Here is a 17,859-nt window from a genome sequence, read left to right as displayed (position 1 = left end):
GAAAGCGGCGGAGGTCACTTCCCATAGACTCCTGTACTTCCTAGCCGTAGCCACGTCTATGGAAAGCGGCGGAGGTCACTTCCCATAGACTCCTGTACTTCCTAGCCGTAGCCACGTCTATGGAAAGCGGCTGAGGTCACTTCCCATAGACTCCTGTACTTCCTAGCCGTAGCCACGTCTATGGAAAGCGGCTGAGGTCACTTCCCATAGACTCCTGTACTTCCTAGCCGTAGCCACGTCTATGGAAAGCGGCTGAGGTCACTTCCCATAGACTCCTGTACTTCCTAGCCGTAGCCACATCATTTGGAATTCACTGAATCTGGGGGACTTTTCAAGAGTTCCAAGTTGTATAATGCCTCCTTTTAAACACCAACAGACCGGTAATTTCTCATTTGGTATAATCAAAGGGAAGACATATTCTTAGTTGTTTCAAGAAAGAAAACACCAGACTGCCAAGGCTTACGAAGAACTAACAATTAAGAGATCTCGTCTATGGAAATACATAGCTTAATATGATGGAATTAAAAAAAAAAAAAAATACACAATTGACATTATGCTGATATACATAGGACCACTCTCCAGAGGGCGCTATTCAATGTATCTGTTCACTGTACACAGAGTTCCATTGTGAGTAACCAGTATTGTAGTACTCATACTGATAGAAATGACTCATACTCAGACAAAGTACTCATACTCATACTTGTCATGCCAGAATATGCGTACTCGTACTAGAACTCACGGCAAAGTACTCGTATTTGTATTTGAATTCATGATGACGAAGTACTTCAATGTGTCTTTGTGCCCATGGCAACGTACTCGTACTCAAACTCAGGATGACAAAGTACTTGTACGTGTACTCATCGCGAAGAACTCACACTCATACTCAACCTCACGATGACAAAGTACAAACTGCAACACTATAAGTAACGCTACCACCTACCATGATTAAACCGGTTAGATAATTTCCACGTAGTTAGCCGGGAAGTATCCCGTGTGACCGTTTAACTCTCCATCGATCCAATTCTCGTCGATCTTACTGACGATGCTGATGATGTCGCCCTCCTGAAACCCCAGTTCGCCCTCGTTTTCTGCCTCAAAGTCGTACAGTGCCTTGCAGCGTTCCTTCGTTGCCGTTACAGGTACTGAGAAATTGGAAATAAATATCACAAAAGTAGTCCTGAAGTCCATCGCCATTTTGAAAAACGATGTCTATGCTCCATTGCAAAATAGAGCAAATTTTGGGCCTACTGGTAATTTCATCCAAATTTCGTCCTCATCACGGCATGGACCCTTCTTTTTTTTACAAACCCTCAAGTTCACGGCCCACAAAATGCTCCAATACATGTAGCAAACAAATTGAGGGCATTCAAATTGTGATTTGGCCAGGGAAGGCAATTTGGGGCCTATTTACTGGCCTGCAACCTTAAGCAAACTGTGTGCTGAGCTGGAGCATGAGATCCCTGTTGACTTACCTGGTGCGTTGTAATCGACCGTTGACGGGTACGCGTCGGTGTCGTCTCCGTCACTGGAGTCTCTCTTCGTGGAGTAAGAGTTGAAAGTACTTCTGGGTTTGCGTTCTGATTTGGGTCGACTGCCTGCCTCCTCAACCCTGGAAAACATCACAGAACATTGAGAAGGATGCTAACTGACAAGTTTGGGTATTATAGTCAGTCAGTCACAAGGCCATCGCAAGGCCATCGCAAGGCCATCACAAGTCATCACAAGTCCATCACAAGTCCATCACAAGTCATCACAAGTCCATCACAAGTCATCACAAGTCCAGCACAAGTCCATCACAAGTCATCACAAGTCCATCACAAGTCATCACAAGTCATCGCCAAGTCAATCACAAGTCAATCACAGTCATCACAAGTCAATCACAAGTCATCACAAGTCAATGACAAGTCCATCACAAGTCATCACAAGTCCATCACAAGTCATCACAAGTCATCACAAGTCATCACAAGTCAATCACAAGTCCAGCACAAGTCCATCACAAGTCATCACAAGTCCATCACAAGTCATCACAAGTCCATCACAAGTCCATCACAACTATATTACAAGTCCATTACAAGTCCATCACAAGTCAATCACAAGTCTATCACAAGTCATCACAAGTCATCACAAGTCTGTCACAAGTCCATCACAACTCTATTACAAGTCCATCACAAGTCATCACAAGTCAATCACAAGTCAATCACAAGTCAATCACAAGTCAGTCACAAGTCCATCACAAGTCCAGCACTGTTGGCATACCTTTCATTGAGTGTTGAGAGAAGGCTTTCCAAGACCTCTGCAGACTGTTTGTGGTATTCTAGCTGAGCCTCGGCTAACGCTTGAAGCTGTAACACCTGCTCAACCTGTTAAAGAAATCAAGGTGCATTTTCAAGGATTGCATTAAAACAATTAAATTACATGGCCATTTAAAGAATATCTTACACAACAGAAATAAATAGGAAACCGTCAATCTCTTCACCCATACAATGTCGGTATAAATTATTCTTCCATGGTTGAACTGAGAGAAATATCAAAATAAATGCGAAGAAATATAAAGTGAAAAGTTGTTCTTGAGACTCAATGAGTGGTATCTGATTGAGTAGTAAGATGCTCTAGTGCATCTTGGCTCATCTTTGCTCCGATTTGTCAGGTACTTACATCACTCTCAAGGAGGTTCCTCATCCCGTTCTCAGCAAGCTCCTGAGATTCGTGAAACTTCTCTTCTGCAAATTGGATTTCTTCTTCAGGAATTGTGCTTCCTGCAACACAAACAAAAACAAGATTGATGAGAACAAAAGTCAGAAATATCGGCTCAGAATTATCCAAGATGCCAGTATTTTCCTGGTGTGGAAATGTAGTATAATTCCTGCATCATGCAAGCATGCATTAACCCTAACAGAACTCAACCCATCAAACCCCAACGGCATGTTTAGTGGGAATCTGTCAGGATGGGTACAGTACCCTTAAACTGACAGTCTTTTACATTGGGTTGGCACACCTCCAGAATCAAAGACAGAAATATGTGTCAGCAGTTTCCCATATGGTGTTGGAATTTGCTAGGATGGGTATGGTTCCTGGTACATCATGCTAGGGAGTTAGAGTTAATCCGTCACCATGTACACAATGAGTCATAAAGAAAGTGACCAAATTAGAAACATATTTCCAAAAATATGTAGCTCGCTCTGTTTAATAAAAATAGGGGTAAAGTACTTGTTATTGACAAGTAACTGTGAAAATTTCACGTAATTTGCATACTCTATTCCCAAGTAATGACTATTTTGATACAATGATCCAAAATTCAGTTGTCCACCACTGATCATTTATCATTCTACAAACAAATAAATACCCATGAAATACCATGAAACATAAACATTTTCCCACCTCCATGAATGAATGGAAAAACGGACAAAAACGGACAAAAATTGCCATCAATATTTCAGAAAAAAAGAGTGGACTTGTTCCTCATACATGTCATAATCGAAACACAAAATCTGACAGTAAAAATACTGTTTCAGTCTTGACTCAAATGATTGAAATCTCATTTGTATTTGAATGCCTGTGTGTAATCTGTAATTCTCACTCAGCTCAATAGCTTCCAATGGCATTCCATGGAGCTACATTTTGTATACTTCATTCGTCTATTAAATTTGATTGCTTTTTAAGATTTTTTTGTATTAATCCAGGTTTTTTTTTTCAAAATGGCGGGCGGAAGTGATTCAACAACTGCTTCACGAACGAACAAATCATACACAAACATTTCATCCATGAAATGCTGTTATTATCCTCGTCCAAGATGTTTAGATTGTTTAAAACGTGGCCCATGAACGCCAACTTTCGTGAAATCGATCGTACATGTAAGTTCATTGCGTGGCCGGGCAATAGGTTTGTTGCGTAAGTCCTACGCATGGCGTAAGTACGCACTGTTTTGTGAAATCAGCTGCATAACAAAGTTCTGTATTTATTACAACTCATACATATTTAACACTTAGACTTTCTCAATTTTGTCCTCGGAAAAAGTCACTTATTTACACTTTTCCAAGTTTGAGTCCACGCAAAAATGATTTGGGTCAATTTTTTTCATCAATGCAATTGAATATTGACCAACAAAATGCGCAAACAGGCTCATTAATATGTATGAGATGTACTGAATATTCATGATACCTTCATATATATAAATTCATGTTATTTCTGAGAGAATCAACTACAACCAACATTAACTCTTTGCCAACATAAGTAGTTGTCCTTCTTAAAAAGACACAATAATTTACAACAGTTACAAATTACATTCTAAAACTTGTAACACAATATGTATTTTGATGTTAAACTAAAAACACTCTTAAAATCAACCATTTTTTTGGTCAATCTGAAGATCTTCCACTGCAACTTTTCTTTTTCTTTTTGAAGATCTTGTTGAGGTTTTATTGATAACATAAATTGTCGTATTTCATCACCCAGTAAAACAGACATTTTTGGTCTTTGGACTGTTGCTTGATTTGGATGTGCTTAAAATAAACTGAAAAAAAATGAAATGAAAAAGGAATGATAATCTCCAATCAAGAAAACATAGCAGCTGGCTTAAACATGCAGGCAAAGTGAAAATGCTGCAGGGTTACGTTTGTTCTATGACATGCTGTTAGTGTTCCAAGCAGGATGTTTGAAAACAAAACATGCAAGTTTCATGAGGACGTTCACATGAAATGCCAAACAAAATAAAGGAAGTAACATGCACAAGCTAGCATCAAAACCAAAACAAAACCAAAACTGCAAAATGACAAAGTGAACTCTAATCCAGTTTTGATTTTCAAAAAAAATGACTACCGAGCTTTAGAAATCTGGGATAGTATATTTCAAAATAGCGGTGTTTGGTATAGCAACGTTCCACTGTATATGAGAATGTAATTTCCAGTAACCCTGCTTAACCCTTCTGTTAGTGAGCATAAGCCATGTCTGAATGACATGGCTACGACTAACACTAGCCCACATGGGAAGTGGCTTCATCTGCTTCCATAGGTGCAACTAATGTATTAGCCGTAGCCACTTCATTCTGACGTGGCTTTACGCTTTTTCCTTTTCCCTTCATTTTCGACTCTGCACCCACGGCGAAATCTACAAATATAGCACTACTGCCTACTCTATAGCCCAGACTGCTGGCCAAATTTGATAGGCTTTAGGCTGACGATCCATGTGTCTGTTTTTGATGTGCGTATTGCGTTTTGCATACCAGTTGCGTATCTGCGATGCGTACTCTGAAAATCCACGTGTACGTATTTCTCGGCACACTTGACCGACGTAAAAGCTCATATTCTCACAATGACTGGTCTTAACGCAGCAGGGATAGCGCAATGCGCAATACAGGTACATGGACCTATGTATGTATGCACATTGCTTATCAAACAACTGATTTTTACACATCAGGCAGTGCGCACTACGCATGACGGACACACAGATTTTTGGCCTGATACTGTATTTTCTGAATCCTCAATCAATTCTGATCTATTTCACCACAATATTTTCTACGAAATGCTACGCTACAAAATCGGTGTTGACATACCACCTGCTGCTGAGAGGAACCGACGAAAACGTTTTTACGGGTACATGGAAAGTAAAAATAGAAACATGATGTCATCATAGGATTATAGACCAATGGGCTCTTCGCACAAGCACCCCCTCAACGGTAGGAAAGGGAGAGTTGGGGTCGGGGAGACGACTGGGAGAGACATTTGAACGCATTGCCAACGACGCCTGACGTCACAGGAAGACGCTATGGCTTTGTGCATATTCGGAATGAAAGAAGTCAGGGTACCATGCGCTATACGTAGTGTGCCCCATCCACTGGACTATCGAAAGTGATCAAATAGCTCCCTCTCCTGTTTGCGCATGGAGACCATTAATCTAAACAGCAGTTGGATTCCTTTGTATTCAGTTTGGTCGTTTTTTTTATCCCGGAGGCTGTCTAGACCAATCCTGAAGGGGTAGACGTTTATTAGGGACATGTAACTGATTAACTAACTAAAACACACTTTTATAAGATGGAATTTTGCGTCGGGGTGATATAAATCAAATTAGGTTTTGCCCTTCACTGACGTTTAAACACCTACTCAGTGTGTTACCCACTGAGTATACAGTGTTTAAACGTCGTGGAAGGGCAATTAACCTAATTCGATTTAAAACACACTTCAAAATAGAACGTCATGATAGTACGATACAGGTACAGGCTTTCAAGCAGACCCAGGTGAAAAAGTAGGGGAAAAGTAGGGTCAAAATTTACAAAAACCAACAGGACAGAAGTCGGATTTTGGAGGACAGACTCAGGATAAAAGTAGGACTGTTGTGAGCTTTCTGGGGTAGTTTTCATTGATGCTCGCCCATGTCCACAGCATCATAAGCCTCATTTGGCATGTTCTGTACTCACAACACTTGTGCTCCATCCTCAACTAAGCTCTTGAGAATACAGTTGCAGTACTCCTGCGCCCAAGCCCTTCATTGTGTGATTTGACAGTGTGTAACACTGCCATGAAAGTTTTCAATGAGATTAAATTTCTTCGGAGTTGTGGGACAAAAAAATAGGAAAAAGTAGGAATTTCAAGAAAAAGTAGGAAAAATTGGAGCACGGTAAAAAAAATATCTAGGAAAAGTAGGAGTACTGAAAAGCCTGCACGTACATGTGGACTGAGGTTAATCTATTACATGGACATTTATCACAGTTGTAAATCTTAAAGCTATAGTCCATCATTTGCAGCCATCCGAAAAGTAACTGGCGTAATTATTGTTGAAAAACATACTTGGTTGAAAGATAGTAAGGGAACTAAACTCCCTGTGAAATTATTCTTTCTGGGAAGCTGTCATTTTGAAGTAATCAACGAAAGAAGGCATTTCCAACGGTGATTCTTAAGAAGCACCGTAGGAAAATTTACATTAGGAGTTCGTTTTGTTATTCAGCGCAGCGCCCACAAGTATTGGAACGACGCACACACGCGCGCGGTTGTTATAATTCGTCGGATCAGTGCGCGACGTCGTGTATAGCTGCAATTCAAAACAATTCAACACATGATTCAGTAACTTTTGATTTGAAATTGAGGTCTTAGAATGCTGTTTTTCTCGGAATGTACAGCTGAAGCTTAGCTGAAACTTCATCAGGTTAGTTGCTCAGTATCCTTCATTAGATTTTGAACTCTTTTGTTGCTACAAACGAACAAAATGCACAAATTACAAATGATGGACTGTAGCTTTAAGCATCTAGCATTCTACATACACACATTCACAATATTTTTGTAGGGAAAGTACAAGGTAATATTGTGCATTAACAAATGTCAACAACACTATCTATTCTCATTTTTGAAACTCACAGACAATTTCGCTTATTGTTAGTTCAAACTTGTAGTGAGCTATGGGTGTACACTATGGGTGCTAAGCACAATAAGGGACCATTCATGACGAGTCTAGGAACTAGACTATTGACATACCGACCAAACCTGCTAATGCTGATGAGTATGTAGATGATGCACAGTGAAAAATGAAAGTAAAACATTAATACAGTGAGTGGTAAAAAAAAAAATGATGTTGAATTCAAAGGTGTTGAAAATTCCTTCACAGCGACGTCAATTTACAGGATTTAATGATTAAACTCTTCTATTAGAGACAGTTAGGCCTATCGATCAAAGTAACAAAGTTCAGTTCCCGATGACAATATCCACTTTTGGAAACAATATTTGGCAGATCATATTTGCCGCTGAGTGAATATGGTTGACACACAAAGTTCAAACTTTTTCTCGACTGTCTAAACTAAGTCCTCAAAAAATCTAAACCACAATTGAAGGCTTGCAAGGAACACTATTTTCAATGCAATTTTTGTTTTTCTTTTAGTGCAAACAAATATTATACGCATTATACAGTATGTCCAAAAGAAATGTCCGTCTGACTATTTTTGAAAACCATGAAGTCCAATTTGAAATGTTTGATTGTGTAGATACTCCTTAGCCTTGGCCTCAACCCTGATGAGTTTCATTTAATTTCAGTCACGCATCACTGCACACTTGTCAATTGATCACAACAACATTTTGGGACACTGTGACCAAGTTCCTTGCCTTAATGAATTTCAGTGCTGTGTTAAGTAAGCTGTGTAAAATCCTGCATGTTGTGAAAAGGGCTGCAATTGGGATTGGAATCATTTGCCTGGCTATCAGTCATCATGGCAAGACCTCGGTTTAATGCTCAAGGGCAAATGATTCCAATCCCAAACCACATCAGCCTTTTTTTCACAGACACTTTTTTGGGACATACTCTATGACAATTAATAATGATAAATTTAGTGTCAGGTTAACAATAACACTTTGGAAGTCTAATGGTTTATTTTTGTTTTAGTTATGATATTTTAGTAATGTAAGATGATTTGATATGATGGAGTTGAGATAATCTGTCGCCTACCTTTTGCTTGCTTCTTCTTTTTGTAGTCAAAGTCAAGACGTCGCCCCTGTAACTTCTTCCGATGGTGCTGTAGAAATGAAACATTGGGGAGAAAGTTAATGTACTGTTTGACAAGAGACATTTGCACATTGCTGTAAGGCTCCTCATATAAATTATGGGTCAAAGAGTGACAAATTTTCGAGTTCCTGTTATCTCTGAACGTTGTCATTTGCCGTTCAAGTGTCATTAAGAATGACTTCAACAATTTGTTGGGTAGGTTGTCTGCTTCACATAATCACTCTTGGCGGACGACTGCATTAACCCTAACCTTCCCAAATCCTCACAAATCCTCTTTGCAAAATGGAGGATTTTGCAGGATTGAGGCTATTTAATTGGCAAAAATGTGTGGCAGAATTTGCAGGATGCAGTGTGTCAAGGTCTTGGGTCGGGCCTTGTGTTTGTTTATGCTCAGCTGTGCATAAATTATACTTGAAGTCCTCCGCACTGCTCCAGGATGTCACTGGCTCAGCCTCAACATATTGACAGTGATTACTGGAGGATTTTGTAGGATTGAGGCAGTGATCATTCTTCCAAGGATCACATTCAAGAAATAATGGAGGATTTTGCAGGATTGAGGCTGCATGCAATTTTGACATGGAGGCAGTTGGTGGATTTTGCAGCATCATCGCAAAAATGCCCAGGGAGTTAAGGTTAAGAATGACTTTAAACAATTTTGTATTCGTTGTGTAGGTAGTTTGCTATTCACAATCACCCTTGGAGGATGACTGCATTAAGGAGTGCACCAGAATTATAAAATCACAGATGTCAGATGTAACAGGGACAGGAAAAAAGTGGCCCCCAAATTTATCGAATGACCCAAAGTACACAGGCATAAGTTACAACCCAAATCAACCAGTAATCGATCACTGGTCTTGTATCAATTTTTTTCCAGATTGGCCACAATTTGTGCTTGAATTTCCCCGCAGGTGGCTGTGCAACACAGTCCTGCTTCTACCAAAATCAACCAAATTCTGTCAGATTCTGTAAGATGGAACTCACGTTGATCTCTGTCAGATCTTTGTTCTTGAGATGATCCAGGGGATCCAGGAAGTTCTGTCTGACGATCAGATCGAAGGCGCCCTTGACTTGTTGCCTCAGTGATTCTCCCATCTCGACCATCGCCGTACCTGTATCCAAAAAATAACCAAAACAATTTTTTTTTTATTGATACCTATAAAAAACAACATTTTATTGTTCTGTTGTTTCCACCAAAACTAAACAGCAGTGCTTAGTATACCCTGGAAGCTAAGATTGTCTATGAAATGCATGGTCTATGAAATGCATTATTCGACAGAGTAAAAAAAAAAATGGTTTCCCGTCTGCTTTTTTTTCCCTCCACCATGAGGTGAGGTATATGTTTTCATCGGCCTTGGTTTGTCTGTGAACAGGATAACTCAGGATAAATGCGGAGGCACTAGGCTCACGTGAATCGCGCACTCCGGACTCCTTCGACCAAAACATTTGTGAGCCTCGTCTTTAAGAACGTGTGCACATAGTCGTGGCGCGACCTCAAAAATGGCTTCTAATTTTGTTTGCCGGATTACGCTATATGAGAATGTAATTTCCAGTTACCCTGGTTAACCCTTCTGTTAGTGAGCATAAGCCATGTCTGAATGACATGGCTACGACTAGCACTAGCCCACATGGGAAGTGGCTTCATCTGCTTCCATAGGTGCAACTAATGTATTAGCCGTAGCCACTTTATTCTGACGTGGCTTTATGCTTTTCCATTTTCCCTAATTTGTGCTTGAATTTCCCCGAACGTGGCTGTGCAACACAGTCCTGATTCTATCAGAATCAACCAGATAATGGGTGATGTTAGATTTTGTAAGATGGAACTCACGTTGATCTCCTTCAGATCTTTGTTCTTGAGATGATCCAGGGGATCCAGGAAGTTCTGTCTGACGTTCAGATCGAAGGCGTTCTTGACTTCAGAAGTTGCCTCAGTGATTCGCCCATCTTGACCATCGCCGTACCTGTATCCAAAAAAAAATGCAAGATTTTATTGTTCTGATGTTTCCATCACAATGAGAACAGCTGGGCTATGCATACCACGGGAGCTGGGATGGTCTATGAAATGCATTATTCAGCGGAAATATTTGGGAGAATTGTGCCTAAAGTTGATGATACAAGCATGGCATTTGGCACACAGTCAGAGTATGTCTTATAAAATGGCCATCACAGATTTGCCCTTTGAAAAAATCTAGTTAACAAGCAATATTCAAAATTTTCAAAATGGCTGCCATTGGTCATTTTTCTACCTATAGTGGAATCTGGCGACCAGAATTAGCAGGTTTTTACTGCGGTGGTGTCTCGCTCACACGCATACTGAACGTGTTCTTAAAGACGAGGTGCGCGTGCATTTTGGTATTCTTATTGGTCAAAGGAGCCTAGAGCACGCCCCCTACCTGAGTGCGACTCGCGCAAACATTGCGCCACCGCAGAAAATGGCTGCCATCGGATTTGTCTATATTTGTTCGAAGGACAAATCTGCGATGGCCCTATGGCCAAATATCTTTCTCGTGACATACTCTGACTGTGTGCCAAATGCCATACTTGTATCATCAAAGGCACAATCCCATCGCCTATCTGCTGTACTAGTACACGTAGCTACAATATTGTTGGAAACAAATAAACAGACAACTGACAAATTTGCCAAATAAAGGGCGAGTAAAAAAACCGAAACACAAAAGGCTGGACCAATTTTTGATTGAAGTTTTTCCTGTAGCACTTTCAAAATCCAGGATATATGAAAGCCCAGTTATTAAACTTTCTTTTAGTACAAGAATCATTCAAATCACTCATGTACTTTTCAAGTTACGAAATTTTGAACACAACCACCGTTTTAAAGTTCTGTCCACATATCACAAAAATAGGAAGTGTTCTTGCAGCAAAGTGAAAACAATTCTCACAGGGATGCAATTGTTTTAATTTTACTGAAAGAACACTAACCTTTTTGTGATCCATGGACAGAACTTTTAAAACAGTGTTTGTGTTGAAAATTCCGTAACTTGAAAAGTACATGAGTGATTTGAATGATTCTTGTGCTAAAACAAAGCCCATTGATTGGGCTTTCATATCCTAGATTTGGAAAGTGGTACAGGCAAAACTTCATTCAAAAATTGGTCCTGTCATTTGGGTTTCGTCTTTTTTGACTCACCTGTATATTGCAAATGTATGCATTTATAAATAAAAAAAAATAAAAAAATAAAAAGTGGGTGCAAAAAAGGCAGCGGACAGCTACGAGAAACTGGTTTATTTCTTTACTTGGCCTTGCATATCTGAAGTGCTGGGCACTACATAAATTACACAATACTCATGGTACTATGTTGGTGGATTGGAACACTGATTAGAGCACCTTTTTGAGAGCTTTTTGATCAGTCTACCACAGAAGGAAAGAGAATACATCTTGAAGCTTGCTCATCAAACGTTGCATCTTCTCCTAATTCTCTGCCGTTCTTCAGCATGACTTCTCCCAGGAATCCTACGGGTTGTTGAGGCTTGGTTCCTCCTTTGTTCTGACCACGGACTTTACTCATGGCTCTGGAGACTGTTCAGGAAAGACAGTTCGATTGATTATCCGCTATAATGGTACAAGGTCCGAAAATGCATCTTTAGACGCATCTTTGGAAACAACCTTCTTTAATTGTTTTCTTCAAAATGACAGCATGCAAGAAAGAATACTTTCACAGGCAGTTCAGAGCCATTACTATCTTTAAAACAAAGTATGCTTTTCAAAATTAATGTTGTCAATTACTTTTTGGATAGCTGCAAATGATCTACTCTACCGTGAACAACCAGTGCAAGAATTTCACATTTTCTTTTCAGTTTAAATTTCTTCGTCAGGGGTAGCATAGACTAATTTGGGGACAACCTCTTTCAGCATGTTCAGGTGGTTCTGCGGAGGCACTAGGCTCACGTGAATCGCGCACTCCGGACTCCATCGAGCAAAACATTTGCGAGCCTCGTCTTTAAGAACGCGTGCACGTAGTCGTGGCGCGACCTCAAAAATGGCCTCTAATTTTGTTTGCCGGATTACGCTATATGAGAATGTAATTTCCAGTAACCCTGGTTAACCCTTCTGTTAGTGAGCATAAGCCATGTCTGAATGACATGGCTACGACTAGCACTAGCCCACATGGGAAGTGGCTTCATCTGCTTCCATAGGTGCAACTAATGTATTAGCCGTAGCCACTTCATTCTGACGTGGCTTTATGCTTTTCCATTTTCCCTAATTTGTGCTTGAATTTCCCCGAACGTGGCTGTGCAACACAGTCCTGATTCTATCAGAATCAACCAGATAATGGGTGATGTTAGATTTTGTAAGATGGAACTCACGTTGATCTCCTTCAGATCTTTGTTCTTGAGATGATCCAGGGGACCCAAAAAGTTCTGTCTGACGTTCAGATCGAAGGCGTCCTTGACTTCAGAAAGTTGCCTCAGTGATTCTTCCATCTCGACCATCGCCGACCTGTATCCAAAATAAAAAGGCTAGATTTTATTGTTCTGATGTTTCCATCACAATGAGAACAGCTGGGCTATGTATACCACGGGAGCTGGGATGGTCTGTGAAATGCGTTATTCAGCAGAAATATTTGGGAGAATTGTGCCTAAAGTTGATGATACAAGCATGGCATTTGGCACACAGTCAGAGTATGTTTTATTAAAGGGCCATCACAGATTTGCCCTTTGAAAAAATCTAGTTAACAAGCAATATTCAAAATTTCAAAATGGCTGCCATTGGTCATTTTACTACCTATAGTGGAATCTGGCGACCAGAATTAGCAGGTTTTTACTGCGGTGGTGTCTCGCTCACACGCATACTGAACGCGTTCTTAAAGACGAGGTGCGCGCGCATTTTGGTATTCTTATTGGTCAAAGGAGCCTAGAGCACGCCCCCTACCTGAGTGCGACTCGCGCAAACATTGCGCCACCGCAGAAAATGGCTGCCATCGGATTTGTCTATATTTTTTGAAAGGACAAATCGGCATTGGCCCTATGGCCAAATATCTTTCTCGTGACATACTCTGACTGTGTGCCAAATGCCATGCTTGTATCATCAAAGGCACAATCCCATCGCCTATCTGCTGTACTAGTACATGTAGCTACAATATTGTTGGAAACAAATAAACAGACAATTGACAAATTTGCCAAATAAAGGGCGAGTAAAAAAACCGAAACACAAAAGGCTGGACCAATTTTTGATTGAAGTTTTGCCTGAAGCACTTTCAAAATCCAGGATATATGAAAGCCCAGTTATTAAACTTTTCTCTTAGTACAAGAATCATTCAAATCACTCATGTACTTTTCAAGTTACGAAATTTTGAACACAACCACCGTTTTAGAGTTCTGTCCACACATCACAAAAATAGGAAGTGTTCTTGCAGCAAAGTGATAACAATTCTCACAGGGATGCATGTGAATTGTTTCATTTTACTGAAAAAACACTTTTTGTGATCCGTGGACAGAACTTTTAAAACAGTGTTTGTGTTGAAAATTAAGCAACTTGAAAAGTACATAAGTGATGTGAATGATTCTTGTACCAAAACAAAGCCCATTGATTAAGCTTTCATATCCTAGATTTGGAAAGTGCTACAGGCAAAACTTCATTCAAAAATTGGTCCTGTCATTTGGGTTTCGTCTTTTGTGACTCACCTGTATATTGCAAATGTATGCATTTATAAATAAAAAAAAATAAAAAAATAAAAAAATGGGTACAAAAAAGGCAGCGGGCAGCTACGAGAAACTGGTTTATTTCTTTACTTGGCCTTGCATATCTGAAGTGCTGGGCCCTACATAAATTACACAATACTCATGGTACTATGTTGGTGGATTGGAACACTGATTAGAGCACCTTTTTGAGAGCTTTTTGATCAGTCTACCACAGAAGGAAAGAGAATACATCTTGAAGCTTGCTCACCAAACGTTGAATCTTCTCCTAATTCTCTGCCGTTCTTCAGCATGACTTCTCCCAGGAATCCTATGGGTTGTTGAGGCTTGGTTCCTCCCTTGTTCTGACCACGGACTTTGCTCATGGCTCTGGAGACTGTTCAGGAAAGACAATACGATTGATTAGGGTCAGCACACAAATAGAGGATCTATCTCTATTTGGTCTGTTTGAAGTGAATACCTAGACCCGATTCAAACCGGTGTTCTATAGTCACCCCAAACGTAATTATTCCAAAGGTTACAATTAAAGGTAATAAACGACATTTGCAAACATCAACAAACAAAACTAGCAAATTATTATGAAATACTTTACTTGACTGTAGGTGAATGACAGTCTCAGACATCCTGTGAAATCATGGCACCTGGTGTGCTGTCATTTTCAAGAAAAGTGGAATTTTTGTACTGATTTCAAAAGATGGTCGGCCGATCATCATTGGAAGAAACTGATTTTGCCAAATAGTGCCCCAATTTACCCAATTTATTTAGTCCGCATTTTTTTTGCAAGCGGTTACACATCCGTGAATGGATGCAAGCCAGCTAGTCTGGTTCCCTGAGCTCAGGGAACAACACAAGATCCGGCCCAAGACCTTGACACAGTGCATCCTCATAAATCAGGCACACATTTTTGCCATATAGCCTCAATCCTGCAAAAGCCTACATTTTGCAAAAAGGATTTTGGAGGATTTGGGAAGGTTAGCGTCAATGATGTTTCAATTTTGGTTCTTACCTGGATTGGGCTGAAGGTATTCTATTGTCTTGTTCACCAAATCATCCACTGTGTGACCTGTCACGTCAATTTTCTAATGAAATAAAAAATACATTACCCAAAGACAATGAGAAGAATTCAATAAGCATAAATAATCTCAAGCAATATTTACTAATACTAAATGTGTTAAAACTTTTTTCGCTATGGCAGGAGAGATTCATACCCTGGACTCCGTTGCGTGTACACAACAGAGTCCAACCTGGGCTAGGACTAGGGTAGCCCCATAAATGTGGCCTATTTACTGGACTGCCTCCGTAAACATAGGCCACACATCCACATGTACAAAAAGTGTCGACTTTGCCAAATTTTGATTTTCACATTTAGGCTTACTTTGTAGATTTTTTTTTGCTTAAGAAGCATTCTCACCCTCTATATAGGCTAATCAGAAAGTGCTGCCTTTTTCAACTGTCCATTTTTCGCGAAATTTCCAGATACATTTGCACACGTTTGCGTATCAAAATTTCAACATGAAATTTCACAAAAATTAAACATCTGAAAAAGGCAGCACTTTCTGATTAGCCTATATAGAGGGTGAGAATGGATGTGTGGCCTATGTTTACGGAGGCAGTCCAGTAAATAGGCCACATTTATGGGGCTAGGACTAGGGCTAAGTTACACTTACAGCAGACAGGGCTCTGGAGTGCTCTGAAACGTGCAAAACAAAACGGGCAAAGAAAATGTCCTCAGTATTTCACTAACCAAGTTTGGAGACTCAATTCAATTTTTAAAGGAGATTTTTCTTCAATGTTTTGCACATGAGAGGGAAGTCAAGTGATTTCAAAATGAGACTAAATACTAGACTGGTACATGTCCAACCATCATGACCACATGGTCCAACTATTTGAAAAGACTGACCTCTTCATTCAGTGTCAATAGTCTGGTGGCTTGACTACGGAGAAATGTGTAGTAAATTGAGACTAGTTCCCGCTTCATGCCACATGTTTCTTTAATTCTTTTGGCACAGTTGATTGATGCAGTACTGAAGCTGTGTTGGACTGGTTGTTTCAGGTGCCAGTCTTTTTTCTTGCTTTGCATGTTTTCAATACCATAAGTTTTGGGACTCTCATACACAGTATTGAGAGTCCCAAATTTTCGGACTACACTTACAGTAGTCCGAGTAACTTGGACCATGCTTGGACCCAACTTATCGTCTTTTTAACATTCAGATTTCACCCTCAAAATGGCCTCCCAATTACTAAATAGGCCACCTGAGGTACAAATAGACATCGATGATTAAGATGGTTGTACTGAAGGTTATTTACGATCCGGAAGAAAAGTGAAATTTCCCTTTCAATTCTGAGAGCTCCCCTTGCAATCACGAACACGTTAAATTTCCAACTTGTGATGTAGTCTTCATGCCCAGCGTACATTCAATGGTCCCCATATTCCAAGTGCGATTCTGTTACCGAGCGCGAAGCATCGATTATGATAATGAGTAGACTGGATCTCGCTTGTGAACACAAGTGGATATCAAATGGTAAAAGACAATCGGGAACTAGCTTGAACTGGTTTCCGCCCATAAAAGCTGTACGTCCTAGTTCCCGACTCTCTATTAGGCCAAAAAAAAAAGAATATGACTCTGCCGTTTTCCTCATACATCATCTCAATGAAGGACAGTCATTGCAAAAATTATGCTAAGACTTGAATCTAGGACTAAGAAACATTTGCAATTTTAATGTTAGGAAATACTTCAATTTTCTTGACTCACCATAGACTTTGTACCGCTGAAGTGGCGTCAGGTTGCAACATTCTTTCCATGTCTGCTGCCCATTGGAGATCAACCTGCTATCTGTACTGCCATCAATTGCATCATATGCTGCATTCCTCTGACTCTGTGTCTTGCATCACTGGCTGCTCATGGCATGCACGTCATCAATCTCTATGAAAACCGTAGGATAACAGAAAGGCACTTTTATCTGTATCTGTATGGTTACGTTGCAGAAGCCTATTCAGGCATTATCGCAACGGAGTATATGTACTCAAGGCACTGGCAGTTATGTCTATTATTAGATGAATGAAGTACATGAGAAATATGAGACCCATTATGTAGCACCTTTCATTGGTTTAATATAAGTTGCTGCGGCCACTGCCAGGACACCGAGGCGAACCCCTTCTCTTACTTAGCGAACAAGTCTTTAACGTGCATTATACAACACACGGGACCTACAGCTTTACGTCCCATCCAAAGCCGAACGAAGCAAGAATGGTCAAGTGCCTTGCTTAAGCACAAGTGTCCGCCGGCGGGCTCGAACCCACGTGACATTGTTGCCTCTGAAACACCAGAACATGAGTCCGGTGCTCTTTAACCGCTAGGCCATGGCACTCCATTTATAACGGCTAAATAAAGCGTGAGTTGGTATTTGCTGGACGTGTACTAAAGGAGCAATTCTTCTGAAAATTAGGGACTGTCCATGCAAACTCAAACAAGGCCTAGCCTAGCCCTAGGCCTAACTTAACTGACGTTTTTTTGGCCAGCCATGCCAGCATAATTTATTACTTTTTTATTAGTCAGAATGGGACAAAACTATACGTTCACGTTACGAGTGTCTTACTACGCTGATCTTGAATAACTGCTCCAAAAGAATCCTGTATTTTATTCTGAAATTTACCTTTCCAAAACGAGTTGTGGATCACGTTGCAATTTCCCCATGTGGTGATATCTGGCGCCATCTGTCAACTGATAA

General features: G+C 40.2%; 1 protein-coding gene across 1 annotated transcript; it reads right to left on the bottom strand.

Moving 5' to 3' along the window:
* Nucleotides 1-285: 285 nt before the first annotated feature.
* On the bottom strand, nucleotides 286-14,489 carry LOC119739559 (endophilin-A1-like; the record flags this gene model as incomplete). Its single annotated transcript, XM_038214551.1, has 7 exons — nucleotides 286-1,142; nucleotides 1,473-1,609; nucleotides 2,257-2,360; nucleotides 2,656-2,756; nucleotides 8,422-8,488; nucleotides 9,460-9,587; nucleotides 14,381-14,489. Coding segments are annotated over 7 exons (834 nt in total), but the record flags the coding sequence as incomplete, so codon positions are not given.
* Nucleotides 14,490-17,859: the final 3,370 nt, after the last annotated feature.

The sequence above is a fragment of the Patiria miniata genome, unplaced genomic scaffold, assembly GCF_015706575.1.
Source record: "Patiria miniata isolate m_02_andy unplaced genomic scaffold, ASM1570657v1 HiC_scaffold_10, whole genome shotgun sequence".
NCBI classification, from domain to species: domain Eukaryota; kingdom Metazoa; phylum Echinodermata; class Asteroidea; order Valvatida; family Asterinidae; genus Patiria; species Patiria miniata.
Note: the sequence above shows the minus strand (reverse complement) of the source record. Positions and strands in the feature narration are given on the sequence as shown.